General features: G+C 39.6%; 1 protein-coding gene across 12 annotated transcripts in view; it reads right to left on the minus strand.

The window, feature by feature from the left end:
• Positions 1-17077, minus strand: part of ehbp1 (EH domain binding protein 1) — a 303778-nt gene that overhangs the window by 189674 nt on the left and 97027 nt on the right. For 6 of the 12 annotated variants that reach the window (XM_031902914.1, XM_031902913.1, XM_031902912.1 and 3 more), the window contains exon 5: positions 14208-14276. In XM_031902914.1, coding sequence (XP_031758774.1) covers positions 14208-14276 — 69 coding nt within the window. The remainder of the gene's footprint in view (positions 1-14207; positions 14277-17077) is intronic. The other 6 variants (XM_018094164.2, XM_018094163.2, XM_004914705.4 and 3 more) reach the window with 1 other exon arrangement.

Consider the following 17077-nt stretch of genomic DNA (forward strand, 5'->3'; position numbering starts at 1 on the left):
GCAGCACCTGACTAATGGGCCAAGTCAGCAGCTTATTAGCCCCTCTATGGAGCTGGTCAAGTGGCCTTACCGACCAATATATAGGCAGATTTTTTGTCAGGGCGAGGATGATTGGCTGATAATTGATATGGTCCTATCCCGATGGCCTGCATTCATGTTCTTTATGAACTGATCGTTGGCTCAGGGGCCAAACAATAGGATCAGCATGATATCACCCAAATCATGGCAGGCATTTATGGGAAAGAGTCCATTGTTCATCGAAATCATCTTCAGGTATATGGCCAGCTTTAAGCAGCATCTATCATAGACAGCCAGGGAAGGGCCATCTGACCATCAGGGTAATGCCCGACAGCCTGCTGTGCCATAGATCTTAGGAAGCATACTTGGCATGTCTCTTTGCATGTACACAGATACCATGTATGTGTTTGTGCATCTAAACAAACAGATACACTCTACAAATTAATATATAGGTGTGTCAAAAGCAATAAAACAGTAATATATGACTTAGAATAAGAATTCATTGGCATTAGTAGCCGATTGCTACACTACAGCTGACATATCCAGTTTAATGATTAAGTTCCCACAAGCTACCAAACTGGTCAAAACGGGGCAACTATCATTGATTTGAAATAGGACAGACAGGAGAACTGACCGACTGAACGAGAGATGTCAAATTACCAACAAGGGGCAAGTGTTTAGGTGTCAAAAGTGACTTTAGCTGTCTCAAGCATTTAATAGAATGAGCCAGTACATCACTCAGGTTGCAGCTCCCCTCTGTGCCCATGCAAGCACCGTTATAGTGACTCCACCATCACAGAGATGTGAGAAACAACTCCCCCTTAACCTTCAGCCTGGCCCATGCAGGAAGCATGCACATGTGGCTGCATCTGGTAAGAGTGCATCCAGGCGCAGACTGGAAATCTGTGGATTCTGGCAAATGCCACAGACAGTCACTATTTAGTTGGCTGGTAGGGGGCTATTTGGGCCTCTGTGTACTTTAAATGCCATGGCCTATTTTGACCTGAGTGCATGGATTTATCTTATGTTCCACCAAGCAGCTCTACCACTCAGGCAGACTGAGGGACAATACAGCTTTATGGGGGAAAACTGCAGGTAACAAAACATGGCTGTAGGTTTTATACGGACGTCTGTCTCTTCCAAGCAAATAGCAAAAAAAAAAAAAAAATCTTTCTCCTTAAAAGTGAAATAAAAATCACTTGGCAGAGACCTCACAGCCCAAAATATTGAAGTTTTTTGATGATAATTTTTTTTTTCCAACTGAACTTTTATCTCCTTCCGACGCGCAGACTTCCCCGGTGTTCATTGTGCAACGATCCTGTTTGTGGAGAACATTTCGAGCAGCTATTCTTGCGAATGGCATTACTCAGCATTTTAGAAATATTGGCTGTTTCAATAGTGTACTCCTAAACATTACACATTCACAGAGGCCTGCTTGACACTGTGCCATTCTGATGATAAATTGCAACCCACAGCTCAAATAATTCTGCTCAGGGATTAACATTTCAGAGGCTGAGCCATTAGATTATGTGTATGTGGATCTTGAATTTCATCATCCCCCTTTGGCACAATAGCGTATTCTTCCCTTTTCACTCCATTCTCTCATGAAGGGTCAGGAAAGCTTAGCCTGGCTGCTGCATTTATTTCATCTCTACATTACCTAGATACTTTGTGGTTGCATTTATATTATCTGCTTGCACATGTTCCCACTGTAGATGGGTCGCAGGAAGAAATCATAGGCTGCCATCTAGGGGCTGCCAGGGGTACTTCATTCTTTATTTTGTTTACCATAACATTTTAGGGCTGGTTTTATAAGAGTAGTGATGCGCCGAATCCAGGATTTGGTTCGGTATTTGGCCAGGATTGGTCCTTTTTCGGCAGGGTTCGGATGAATCCATGGTCCTAGCTGAACTGAATCCAAAAAATCACATGACTTTTTGTCATGTTAACAAGGAAGTAGACAATAACCCTTCCAAATCCTAATTAGCATATGCTAATTAGGATTCGGTTCGGTATTCAGCCAAATCCCTTATGGTGGATTCGGCCGAACCCGGAAAACTGGATTCGGTGCATTCCTGACTAAATGAGATGCTAAACTGCACCAGTGCCGTTACCCTTGGCAAACAATCAAATCTTTGCTTTCACTCTGTAACTTAGGCTGATGCCACACGTGGCGTAGGGCTGATATTTTTGGCAAGCGGAAAAACGCTTGGCGAAAATTCAGCCCTTCGCCTGCTACTTGTACCTGCACCCGAATGAATGGAATACGCTCGGCTGCAGGCACATGTAGCCGATATATGCATGAAAACGCGAGACTTTGCATTCTCACGCGTTTTCATGCGTATATCGGCTACATGTGCCTGCACCCGAGCGTATTCCATTCATTCGGGTGGAGGCACAAGTAGCAGGCGTAGGGCTGAATTTTCGCCAAACGTTTTTCCGCTTGCCGAAAATATCAGCCCTACGCCATGTGTGGCATCAGCCTAAAAGTGGATGAACTGCTGTAGGGAACTGCACTCGTGCAATTAAGCACCCGTGTTTATAAATGAGCCATTCTATGTGCTGTGTTTCTATAGATGCAAAAGTTGTAGGGACAAAAGCCCTACCCAAACCATATACTTAAACTTTTCCTACCATGTATAAAAATTGGGCACATCTCCCCCACCCACACACAACATCATTTGCACTGCATATATCCCTTCTGGTTACCAGCACCATCACATTTTCCTAAAACAAATAGAAACTTTTACTTGGCAGATATTTTTACTCCGATGTCACTGACCATCAGTGACATTTACATCTGCAAACTGCAATGAAGAATGCAGGCTTACACGTGCAGAACTTACTTTAATAAAAAGTGCTGCTTGGACTGGGCATGGTAATGGTTAAAGGAGAACGAAACCCAAGTTTTGAAAATGTTTTTAAAACATTTGCCACATGTCCCTCTCCTGAACCGCCGTAATGAAACTTCTCCCGCTTACTTACTATTTCTGCACTACGCCTGAGTTATTTTCAGCCGCATCGTTACTTGCGACGGCCATCTTTGTATCGATCGCGTCACTTCCTTCTGGCTTCTAACATCAGTGCTGACCTGGGGAAATCTGTAGAGCTGTGTCAGCATGCGCTTGGCTTGGGGGAGTGAAAGTGCGCATGCGTACGCCCTAATCTCACTTCGTTATGTGACAAAAGGAAGCTGGAATCTTTTATAGGAGTGTACAGTATTTTTTACTTTGATTTATTATTGCTGGAATGGAAGAAGTCTACTGCAGGAAAGCTAATGGTAAGTAGCTCTTCATGTAAAGGGCAAAAAGCTGAGCTTAATTTGTAAATAGGTTTTAGTTCTCCTTTAAGCTGAGGTCAGGAGAGGAGGATAGGAGAAAAAAAACATGTTTCTCCAGTAGAATGCACAGCTAGAGAAGAGTTTCTATGGAAACCAGCAATGCCATCTCTTCATTGGCTGCTAGACTGGCGGGAGTGTTCAGTAACCTGGTTGAGAAGAACTGAGCATGCTCAGAAGCCAACAGCCATAGTAAATTCCTAAAGGAGGGGGGCGAGTGAGTTAGAGGAGGAAAAGGAATCCCAAATGATTAAGGGGATGCTGCAGCCTTACTATTAACCTTTTAAGAACTGGAGTGGCAGGTATTTAAGGATTTAAAAGAGGCTGTTCACAACTTACACTTTCCATGTTCCTTGTAATGAGCCATTCAAAGTTTTGCCAATGTTTCAACCTAACAAAGACGGTGCCCATGTGATCTCGGGCCTGGTGCTTTACAAAAAAATCTTAAGGCTTGTTTATAACTGCAAGGGCAAGTTCAGTCACAGTAAAATAGATTCAAATGTACATATTGATGCCATTGGTTAAAGGTACTTGTGTTAGAGTCCTGCAGCAGATTGGTTACCCGTGGGTTGTGGGTAGGATTTTCAGATACGGGTATAGATGCGGGTAGGCAGGTCAGGTTGGGGATCCGATCCATATTTCTTATATCATATTATAGTACCTATATTATCTATATTTTACTCCTTTAAACATTTTTTTAATGTTTTTTTTTTCACCCCCACCCACTTCTAATGATGACTTTTCCGGTTTGCAGAAATAGTGCTTTCTGTTTAATAGTGGTTAACGAGTCATGGATCCATAATGCTTCTGCCACCCTGTACATGGTGGTAATCCCAGGGTCCCCCAACTGGCTCCACCAGACAAGAACTGCATGCTAATGCTGTTTTAAAGGAACAGTAACACCAAAAAATGAAAGTGTATAAAAGTAACTAAAATATAATGTGCTGCTGCCCTGCACTGGTAAAAGTTGTGTGTTTACTTCAGAAAGTCTACTATAAGTTATATAAATAAGCTGCTATGTAGCCATTGAGGCAGCCATTCAAAGGAGTAAAGGCACAGGCACATAGCAGATAACAGATAAAACACTATTGTATTCTACAGAACTTATCTGTTATCTGCTATGTAACCTGTGCCTTTTCTCCTTTTTTCCAGCTTGAATGGCTGCCCCCATGGCTACACAGCAGCTTATTATATAAATTATAGTAGTGTTACTGTAGCAAACACCCCAGTTTTACCAGTGCAGGGCAACAGTGCATTATATTTTTATTACTTTAAAGCTCTTTCATTTTTTGGTGTTACTGTTCCTTTAATGCAACACTGCAGAAATCATACAATTAGCTGAAACTTGCACCAAAATCTCGAAAACACAGGCATACAATTGTTTTATTTTGATGCATTGGGTTGTGGAGGACCCAACACCTGGGCTCTACTGTAACAGCACTGGAAAACTCTACACTATGAGCAATAAAACAGGTGATTTGGAACTGAATACTGCACTGTGGTCATAAATGAGCCTTCTTGTGTCTTAATCATTACAACCAAGGAGGTTATTCCCTTAACCATAGGTGTGTGTCCCTTCCATATCTGGACAATAGGCCATACTCAGTACTGATAGCAGATAGACTGTGAGGCTGAACTTGTACTTCACTCTTACTAAAATGTTAGCATCACTAAGGTTGCTAGAACCCGAGGGGATACTAGAATCTCACTACAGAATGGAAAAAGTCAAAGTGGTGAGAATAGAGGGCACGATCATACCTGCAAGGTACTGGGATATCAGAGGAAAAGTGAGAAGCATCTGCTAAAGGTTACAAGAAGGAAAACGAAGTTAGTGGTTATGGGAGCCAATCACAACTACTTGGTGTGTGAGGAGCAAGTCATGGTTCTTTCCAATACAAGGGAGCTGGAAGCCGGTGACCAGGAAGAAGTTCATAGTTCTGTTTGCATTTGGCAGAGGGTTAAAAGGAATGGTGAACTACACAATTAGTTTGCAAAAAATGAGACTCCCCATATTCTTATATACCATTGCAATTTGCCCCCCCCCCCCCCCATGCATGCTGGCAATGCCACGTGTGCAAATATGAAATCAATCAGCCTGCTGCTCTTTCAGGTGGGTATCCAGAGAGAATCAGCCCATGTATCAACACAAATATATTTCTTGGGCCCATGTTCCTGTTCAAAGAGGATGTATAAACAGGACTTCAAGTATTAGCTCTTCACAAAGAAAGACAAGAAAGGATGCTGGAAATAGAGCCATTATAAAAGCTGAAAGAGAAGAGAAGTACATGTAGCTGCCTCTAAAACCTGAAGCGGAAGATTTTCAGGACACCCTACAATTTCACCTAGACCACTTGCACTGTGTATCAGAGAATGCCATGCACTGTTATTTAGTTCTCTCCCATGTATATTTTGTTTGGCTTTCCTTAGCAATCCCATTCTCCTATTCCCATGTTTATGCCTTATTCTTATTAGCCTAGTTACATGCTGTCCTGCTTTATATATATATGTCCTGCACAATACAAGACCGGGGTTGGGAATCGGAGGTGCTGACAGTGACATGAGTTGGATATATTGGGGCACAGTTAGAAAAGTCATCATTTTACATTTAGAATGTTGCGAGGAATACTTTCAAACCTGTGCATCCCTATTTAAATGCAGTCCCTAGCATTCCCTTTTGTATTCCACTTGCACTAGTGTAAGGATACTGGCAGCAGACACGGGGTGAGGCAGCAGGGTATTTGCTTTTTTAGAAACTGGTTAAAATAAGAAGGACTAATGCTATTCAAAAGACTCCACTCAGAGGCAATACAGAACCTGGTCCAATTATCAGCAATAACGGGACTCTACCTGTATGGGCTCCCATCAGGCCGCATCAATTATTGACCATCCCTCACTATAAAGATTGCCGATAAAACTTGCCACTCCACAGTCAGCAGCTTATTGGCTCACCAATTGGCCAGCCTGGCACATATCTCTCAGCAGGTTTGAAAATCCTCGAGGCAATGACTGTATCAGCCTGATAGCAAGATCTACTTTTTTGTCAACCTTGCCAAACAAGTAGATCTTCCTTAGTATGGGCAGCTTCAGAAAATCCAGGAGTACCCAACAAAGAACAAAAGCTGTTGTTATCAGTTGTCACTTTAAGTATGAGCCATTGATATTCTAAGACAATTTGCAATTGGTCTTCATATTTATATTTTTGTGGTTTTTCAGTTATGTCACTTTTTTTCAGCAGCTCTTTAGTTTTGTATTTTAGCAGCTATCTAGTTGCTAGAGCATGTTTACCATAGCAACCAGGCAGTGGTTTGAATGGGTTTAATGAAATCATTAAAGGGCAAATAATGCAAAAACAATCAAAATAAATAAAGATGAAGACCAACTGCAAAGTTGCTAGGCATAAGTCATTTTATAGCATACTAAAAGTTATTTTTAAAGGTGAACTACCCCTTTACTGTAACTGTTTTCCAAAAAAGAAAAATACCTAGTTATATACTGCAAACATATCAACTCATTCGCATTTTAACCTACCACCTGGTCATGTGCAATAACAGTACCGCTGTCAGTAATGGTCAACCTGCACCCAACCCGTGGCGTCACATCTATTTATACACCCGCGCCTCCTCGCCCAATCTCTGATGTCACAGAGGGGGCAGAACAGGGCAGGTGAGCGATTATAAACAGATGCTGCCAGAGCTGGAAGTGGGGCTCAGTTAGGTCACAGACATGGAGGGTGGCAGAAGAGCTTGGCCCGAACCTGCTTCTGATGTGCAGATGTCGGCCTGAACCCACCTGACCTGCGGGTTTTGGGCTGGCCCGCACATCACTAATCCCCACCCAAATCTTTTACTATTATGTTAGTTGAGCAATATATACATTACATATTTTTTTTTTGTTAACGTTTCCTTCAGTCTTGGAATTCCCAATCACAGCAAGCCATTTTAAGGGCACTTTTATTATGGTAAGTTTTGTATCACCCCAAAATCTCGTGTATACAGTGGCTTGCAAAAGTATTCGGCCCCCTTGAACCTTTCCACATTTTGTCACATTACAGCCACAAACATGAATCAATTTTATTGGAATTCCACGTGAAAGACCAATACAAAGTGGTGTACACGTGAGAAGTGGAACGAAAATCCACTTTGAGTGCAGTCAGTTGCCCATAGACATTGCCTGATGAGTGCTAATGACTAAATAGAGTGCACCTGTGTGTAATCTAATGTCAGAACAAATACAGCTGCTCTGTGACGGCCTCAGAGGTTGTCTAAGAGAATATTGGGAGCAACAACACCATGAAGTCCAAAGAACACACCAGACAGGTCAGGGATAAAGTTATTGAGAAATTTAAAGCAGGCTTAGGCTACAAAAAGATTTCCAAAGCCTTGAACATCCCACGGAGCACTGTTCAAGCGATCATTCAGAAATGGAAGGAGTATGGCACAACTGTAAACCTACCAAGACAAGGCCGTCCACCTAAACTCACAGGCCGAACAAGGAGAGCGCTGATCAGAAATGCAGCCAAGAGGCCCATGGTGACTCTGGACGAGCTGCAGAGATCTACAGCTCAGGTGGGGGAATCTGTCCATAGGACAACTATTAGTCGTGCACTGCACAAAGTTGGCCTTTATGGAAGAGTGGCAAGAAGAAAGCCATTGTTAACAGAACACCATAAGAAGTACCATTTGCAGTTTACCACAAGCCATGTGGGGGACACAGCAAACATGTGGAAGAAGGTGCTCTGGTCAGATGAGACCAAAATGGAACTTTTTGGCTAAAATGCAAAACGCTATGTGTGGCGGAAAACTAACACTGCACATCACTCGGAACACACCATCCCCACTGTCACATATGGTGGTGGCAGCATCATGCTCTGGGGGGGCTTCTCTTCAGTAGGGACAGGGAAGCTGGTCAGAGTTGATGGGAAGATGGATGGAGCCAAATACAGGGCAATCTTGGAAGAAAACCTCTTGGAGTCTGCAAAAGACTTGAGACTGGGGCGGAGGTTCACCTTCCAGCAGGACAACGACCCTAAACATAAAGCCAGGGCAACAATGGAATGGTTTAAAACAAAACATATCCATGTGTTAGAATGGCCCAGTCAAAGTCCAGATCTAAATCCAATCGAGAATCTGTGGCAAGATCTGAAAACTGCTGTTCACAAACACTGTCCATCTAATCTGACTGAGCTGGAGCTGTTTTGCAAAGAAGAATGGGCAAGGATTTCAGTCTGTAGATGTGCAAAGCTGGTAGAGACATACCCTAAAAGACTGGCAGCTGTAATTGCAGCAAAAGGTGGTTCTACAAAGTATTGACTCAGGGGGCTGAATAATTACGCACACCCCACTTTGCAGTTATTTATTTGTAAAAAATGTTTGGAATCATGTATGATTTTCGTTCCACTTCTCACGTGTACACCACTTTGTATTGGTCTTTCATGTGGAATTCCAATAAAATTGATTCATGTTTGTGGCTGTAATGTGACAAAATGTGGAAAAGTTCAAGGGGGCCGAATACTTTTGCAAGCCACTGTACGTCAAAATGGGAGACCAAATGACCATGAACTGGCAATTGCAGAGTATGAGGAGGAAAGGGCCAGCACTAGAAGTTCTGAATGCCTGTGTGCCAGAGGCAGGGTAGGCAATAAAGGATTGATAGATCAGATTTTTAAATAAATTCATAACAGGTATGGATGTTTAAATAAAAAATAGGAATTTAGGTTTCATGTTTAATTTGCAAAGAACATTTATTATACAGCTTTTTATGTGTAGGTCACAAGTCCCATTTAATGTATTATTTTGTTAATTTTATTAATGTTGTATTATTTTATGCCAATTATTATGTACCCTTTTTAACAGCACTGCAGAATATGTTACTGTTAAGTAAATGTAATTAAAGAATGTAAACCACACAGCTTCGCAATGCATTTCTGAAAACTAACCACCAGGTGGCACTATATGTCATTAATAAAAACCATGTATAACCATATACACCTGGACAGCTAAACAAACATGTTACAATATGATTTGTTATTTAAAATGCTTCAGTAATTTGGATCAATTAAAAATGTATTGAACATATTGAAGATAAAATAAACCCAATTTGTTTTGCAACTAATATGGATTCATGCAGCTTAGTTACGATCAAGTACATGGCACTGTTTTATTATTACAGAGAAAAAAAGAAATCACTTTTAAGAATTAGAATTATTAGCTTAAAATGGGGTTTATAAATTATGCTTAAATTTGCAGCTTTCTGAAAAACATGTTTCAGGATAACAGATTGCATTATGTAGTATTGGTGCAGCTGGCATCGAGTGTATAATCCCAGTATGTATGTGTGCTGAGGGGTGGCACTTGCTGGGTTTCTTGCACTACTGAACCTTAGTAAGGGTAAAGGCATATGTGTCATAGCAGTCCCAGCATATATATTTCTTTTATTTTTCATAAATTGCACAACCAAATGAACTACAATTTTTATACTGAATAAAGTACACAGTGGCCCCTTGGGAAATATCTTATTAATAAATTCAATGAGGGATTACTTAGGGTTTCTCTCACAGGCAGATGAGGCACCTTAAAAAGAAAAAGGAGCCCAACCTTCCTGTATAAGCCACTAAAAAAACTGAAGGAGATTGTCTAATATTAGTGAATACCTTTATATTTTAACTCTAGTAATGTTCAAGTGGATCCAGCAATTTTGTATCCCAGGAGTCTCTAACCATACCATCTCTGCAGCACACAGACATGAGCGCTTACATCAAAGTTACTTGGCTACTGACCTGTTCCCTTATTGGATTTATTATTAAATAGCACTACGCTAGTCAATGTATGTCACCTGATTAGGCACAGCCTGCCTGAGCTGAACAAATTACATAATAAAACAATAGGAACTGGTGCAGGCCATTCCATTTCCTTCACCTTTAAAACAACTTTTAGTAAGGTGTCGAGAGTGCTATTTTTTTTTTAAATTTTTTGTTCTGTAGCTTTCCAGTGCAGAATCTTAGCCGCTATCTGGTTTCTAGGGTCCTAATTACCCTAGCAACCAGGCAGCGGTTTAAATGAGTGACTGGAATAGGAATAGTAGGGGGTCTGAACAGAAAGATAAAGAATAAAAAAGTAACAATAAAATTGTAGCCTCAAAGAGCAACTGTTTTTGGCTGTCAGGGTCAGTGACCCCCATTTGAAAGTTGGAAAGGGTCAGAAGAGAAAAACCCATAATTCAAAAACTATTAAAAAAAAAAAAAAAAAGAAGAAGACCAGTTGCAAAGTTGCTAAGAACTGGCTATACTATAACAGACTAAAAGTGAACTTAATGGTTAAACTAGGGGACCTGTCACCTTAAGAAATAATTTGAAACTCTTTTCTATTGTGTTAGTTTAGCAAAATAAAGTTCATTTACACTATATAAGTAATATAAATCTTGTTCCCTTCAGTCCAGGAATTACACAATCACAGCAAATAGGCAGGTGCCATTTTGTGGACACTGTTATTAAAGGAACAGTAACACCAAAAAATGAAAGAGCTTTAAAGTAATAAAAATATAATGCACTGCTGCCCTGCACTGGTAAAACTGGTGTGTTTGCTACAGTAACACTACTATAATTTATATAATAAGCTGCTGTGTAGCCATGGGGGCAGCCATTCAAGCTGGAAAAAAGGAGAAAAGGCACAGGTTACATAGCAGATAACAGATAAGCTCTGTAGAATACAATAGTGTTTTATCTGTTATCTGCTATGTGCCTGTGCCTTTTCTCATTCAAATGGCTGCCTCCATGGCTACATAGCAGCTTATTTATATAAATTATAGTAGACTTTTTGAAGTAAACACACAACTTTTACCAGTGCAGGGCAGCAGCACATTATATTTTAGTTACTTTTATACACTTTCATTTTTTGGTGTTACTGTTCCTTTAAGGCAAGCTTTGTATCATGCCAAAATCTTGTGTATGTGCCAGAATGGGGGACCAGATGCCCAGGCCCAAGCACTGGCTACACAATTTGATGGTTGGGGGTGGGGGGGGGAATTGAGAGCTGAATTGACAGTTAAAGTACAGCTGATTGACAGCTGGGATTTTTAAATGCCTTTATAATGGGTTCGGGTGTGTTAATATAGAAATGAATGTGGTTTTCTTGTTTAATTTGAAAAGTACTTTTATTATAGAGCTTTTTATGTCTGGGTGACAGGTCCACTTTAAGCAGTGTCCCAATGAATGTGCACCATCAGCTCTGCAGCTACCCAAAACACAGAACAATGATTCTCTAGCATTATACATTCTAATAAAGAAAGCCACTGGCAATTCTTATCCAGATTTATTTCTAAAAGTACTTCATAAAAATACCACTAGATGGTGCTTATGGACCATTTTGTCATCACCAAAATACACAATAGGATTTTCATCTTTTGTTGCTGGTAGTTCTCATGGTAAGACCTAATAAAAAGATTTAATTGCGTAAGGAATTCTGCATCCATTTTTAAGAAAATCCAATCCTGATATTTATAATATAAGGAATTCGGCTGCTTCTACAACTGTTACAATTTCTGCACCAACGTACCTAGAAACGGTTTGTCTGCACACAAGATGAACCACTTCCCCACCACCCCCCTATTATGATATAGAAACCCTATGATGATATAGAGTGTTTTTAATTCTTCTTTTGTTTCCTTCCAGTTTCTGGATCCTGCAGGTCTCCGGTTTGGCTTTGAATTTGGAGATTAAATAAACAGAGCTAAAAGTAAGAATAAAATATAGACTAAGAAGCAGACTTTCCCCATTATGAACTTATGAGTTGCATTAATAATTTTTCCATTTTTTTTTTTTAGGATTCTTACAGAATCTATTATCTCCCTCACAGTTCTTTAATGTCACAGAGGCATCTTTAGTACCACTGTCATCAGAGAGAAAACAGAGGCAATTAAATGCCGCTCTTCAACTATCACGGATTCCCTTTCAGATTGTAAGTCCTTTTGGACACGACTCTCTTCACCTCATGTATCGGTTATTGGTTGCTTTATATGGAATTCTGTATATTCAGTGTATATACCCATTTATTTAACAGCGCTGCAGAATATGTTGGCACTTTATAAATACATGTTAATAGTAATAATAACAACAATAATAATAGGATTTGGGAAACGTGGTACCTGAAGCACAGGTAGTAGTGACAGACTGAACTCAGCTTAGAAATGCTGAGTAAGTAACACAAAGGCAGCTTTTCTTAAAGGCATGGATTATTTGATTTTTACATTTTTTAAAAAAATTATTTGCCTGCAAATGCCAAATATGCAGGCCCTCTGCTATTTATATTCCAGTCTCTTGTTCAAACCACTGCCTAGTTGCTAGAGTAAGCAAGACCCTACCAACAAGATAGCTGCTGAAATACCAAACAGGAAAGCTGCTAAATAAAACACTTAGTAATCTAAAATAACACTAAAAAATAAAAACTTAAGACTAAGAATTCAAAAGTGAACTACCCCTTTAACTGAAATAAAAAAAATTTAAAACTGTGCAAAAAAATCAATTTTATATACATTTGAGCAAATGCTTATGTTTATATGTTAGTACAGGTATGGGATCCACTACCGGAAACCCTTTATCCAGAAAGTTCCAAATTACAGAAATGCCATTGCCCAAAGACTCCATTATAAGCAAATAATTCCAATTTTTAAAACTGATTTCCTTTTTCCCTGTAATAATAAAACAGTACCTTGTACTTGATCCCAACTAAGATATAATTACCCCTTATTGGGGCAGAACAGTCCTATTGGGTTTATTTAATGGTTAAATGATTCCCTTTTCTCTGTAATAATAAAACAGTAGCTGTACTTGATCCCAACTAAGATATAATTACCCCTTATTGGGGGCAGAACAGCCCTATTGGGTTTATTTAATGGTTAAATGATTCCCTTTTCTCTGTAATAATAAAACAGTACCTGTACTTGATCCCAACTAAGATATAATTACCCCTTATTGGGGGCAGAACAGCCCTATTGGGTTTATTTAATGGTTAAATGATTCCCTTTTCTCTGTAATAATAAAACAGTAGCTTGTACTTGATCCCAACTAAGATATAATTACCCCTTATTGGAGGCAAAACAATCCTATTGGGTTTGTTTAATATTTAAATGATGTTTAGCAGACTTAAGTTATGAAGATCCAAATGAAAAGAGCCCTTATCTGGAAAACCCCAGGTTCAAGCATTCTGGATAACAGGTCCCATACCTGCTATGGATTCTGCCAGGAATGCTGGAATTTGTATTTGAGTCTAAAATCTGGTTCATGGGTTGAAACAGGACAACCACAATATATAAAGTAGCTCGGTGCATCCGTATCAATTATTCAGGTAGCGAAAGCAGATAACTACTGTAAGACGAGGATTTCAGATTGTTTGCTCCCTTGCAGCCTTTTATTTTTGTGTTGTTTAAAGTTTTAAATAAGTAGAATTGTATTGGATGGCAAATCAATAAGTCCTGCCCATATATAAACACTGCAGTGAATGTGATAAGAAACACACATTTACTAGCAGCTAAGTCTGGGGTTGTTGGGGTTACAAATATATTCATGTTGTACAGTACAGGTTTGGGATCTGGTATCCGAAATGCTTGGGACCTGGGGTTTTCTGGATAAGGCGTCTTTCTACTATTAGCAGCTACGTTTCCCCAGGCTACTAAAATGGAAAAGATTAAGTAACCCAATAGGATAGTTTTACCACCAATGCGGATTTATGCAGCTTAGTAACCATCATGCATAAGGTATTGTTTTATTAGAGGGAAAAATAAGACTCTATGAAAATTATGATTCCTGATTCCTAATCTGCGGCTCTTTGAACTATGGGTTTCCAGATAATAGATTCCATACCTGTATTTTACTTACATTTTCTATTACAAACGTCCATTCTTTGTCTTCAAATTCCTCTGCATGGGGATCCTGAAAAAAGAAATGAGATGTTGCTACTGTGGTCAAGTCCATGCCAATTGCTTGCAAAAGTATTCAGACCCTTGGCTGATCTCTCATTTTACTAAATAACAAAAGTCTACATTTGAAAATTTGCTTTATGTTATTTGTATTTTTTTTTTACAATATTTAAAGGGAAACTCTGGCTTCAAACTAAAATTTCTTAAAGAGCACCAAACAACACAGAAAGCCCTAATATACCCAAGCACTGTAATTTGTTCCTTTAGAAAGTATGAATAAATACCATTTTTATACGATGAAATCCAACGGCAACACAGTTCTTCGCTTTCTGCAACATTTGAAATCTTGGCAGATGAGGGGGGACTAAAACACTGATGTTACAAATAGTAACAACTTCTCCACAGCTCACAGACTGCATGCAGGAACTAACCAACAATGCATTGCACTGTCAAGTGAAAATAGTCAGCTAGATCAGCAGAACAGGGGGCCAGGCTCAGGTAACTGTTCCAAACCATATTACATTAAAGATTATGAAAAGGCTGCATATTTTATAACTAATATATTTTGCTTAAAATTATGTTTACTTTTCAAAAAGCTTAAGTTGTGTTTGGGTGGAGTTCCCCTTTAAGGTTGAAAAAGTATTCAATGCCCTAGTGTCTGGGGTCACTTTCTCCCAAGCTTCATCTTTTTTTGCCAGCCTTAAACAAGTTCTCTTGCAGTATTTTCCCTTGGCACTATGGAAAGTGACACACACTTATGGCTAAAGACTTAAAAAATGATACCGCTTAGCCAGCTTTGTGCCTTGGCCTAGGAGAGGGTACACGGGTATTGTTACCTTATGATTTTATCCATACATTTACAGTTATGTGGCATCACGTAGGCATTTGCTATGTCTATTGCACTGCTTTCCAGTGGATATGAAATACACAGTATATATGTATGTATATATGTATATATTTATAAAGTGCTACTAGCAGTAGAATAGATTAATACAAACAGGAGGTTATTAAGATAATAATAGACAAATACAAAGTATAACAATAAATACAAATAAATACAAGTTACAGTTGCAAAAAGCTAAGAGTCAAAGACACAAGAGGATGGAGGTCCCTGCCCCGTAGAGCTTACACTCTAGATGGGAGGGCAACTTACAGACACAAACAGTAGCCCTCTATCAGTGCCTAAAGGAGTGGTACATGTCAGGGGGGTGCTACGCAACCAAACATGGAAAGGTTTTAGACCCACCACCCTAATATTAACATACAGGTGTACTGTGTGTCCTGTGGAACCCTGGATATTTTAATCCTAACGCCCCTAGACAAGAGTGTAGGAGACAGAACCTAAACAAATGGAATGATCCTTGAAGATCCATCAACCTGTATATTTCTGCAAATCTATGAATTTGGTAATTGTCCTACAGGAAATGTAAACCCTCAAAAATTAGATGTAAATTTGCCCCTCATATACAGCATTGGGCCCCACTAGAGGGTCAGCTTCTCTACTACCTTAGTAATTTTTCTGCCACTTAAGTCAAGGCAATAAGAAGTCACTACTATAACTTGGTTTGAACTCTCTTAAGTTTCATTCAGGAATGTTGGCAGGTATGTTATTAAAGGAAATATAAACCCTCAAAGCAAATGAATATAGCGTTTTGCAGAGTGCATTCACTGTTTCCCCCACTAATTTTAAAGATATCAGCAATTTTTTACACTGCTTATATAATTAAAGGAAATTTTTCTGACCAGTCTCTCAGTTAGGAGACAATGTCAGAAGAAGATGATCAAAGTCTTCTGATGTTGCTTTACTTAGCAAAGAGTAGAGAGAGTCAGAGCAACTTTAGAAGACTTTGTTTTTCTTCTGAAATTGTCTCCCAACTGTCAGGCAGAAGAACTGGTCAACAGGTGGTGCCGTTATTTACTTTCATTATATTAGCAGTGTAAAAAATGGCTGACATCTTGGAATTTAGGAGGAAAAGAAAAACAATAAATGTGGGCCTTAGTGGGGCCTAAAGCTGAAAGCTGATTGGAGTAGCATGCTGGTGCAGCACTGATGTCGTCCTAGGTTCAATTTCAGCCAGGGCACTATTTGAACAGATTTTTTTTAATGTTCTCCTTGTGCTAGCCTGTGTTCCCTTCGGGTACTCCAGTTTCCTTTTCACACTAAAAACAGGCAGGTTAAAAAGTTCCTCATAAAATTTAACACTGTGTGTTTCAGAATGTGATGTTCCACTGTGGCAGCGTCTGATGTAAATGATATATATCTTCTATATAGTGCAGTGGAATAAGTCAGGGCTATATAAATAAAAGAATTTAATAATAATAATTGGAGTGAAAGTTTATTTGGTCTCCTAGGCATCTCTGGAAACCAAGCCTGTAGCCAGTTAGGATAACACTTGGAATGAACATTGCCCTAATGATATACAATGACAGTTTATTATTATAATATTATTGTATTATTTTTTAAGAGTACATAGGGGTCCTGACTAAATATATGTGTCACAAAAGGGGTTTAACAAAAATGGCCTAAAAATTGCCACTTTAATCATTATGGTTCCAGCCTTAATCTTATGTCCACTATAAAAAATGTTAAAAGCTTCCCTATTGATTTGCCTCTTTTTAATACAGTATAACTGTAGCACTGCACATTTTGTTAGTTAGTAACATCAGAGAATTGGTAGAGCAGGGGTTCTCAAACTACAGCCCGCGGGCCGGATCCGCCCCCCAGGGGAATTACCCGGCCCCCTGCTGCGTCCTCACCCCTGGCAGCGGAGAGAGAGGACTTAGCGGGACGGGGGAGCGGAGAGGGAGGACGGA

This window comes from Xenopus tropicalis, chromosome 5 (genome assembly GCF_000004195.4).
Source record: "Xenopus tropicalis strain Nigerian chromosome 5, UCB_Xtro_10.0, whole genome shotgun sequence".
Taxonomy (NCBI): Eukaryota; Metazoa; Chordata; class Amphibia; order Anura; family Pipidae; genus Xenopus; species Xenopus tropicalis.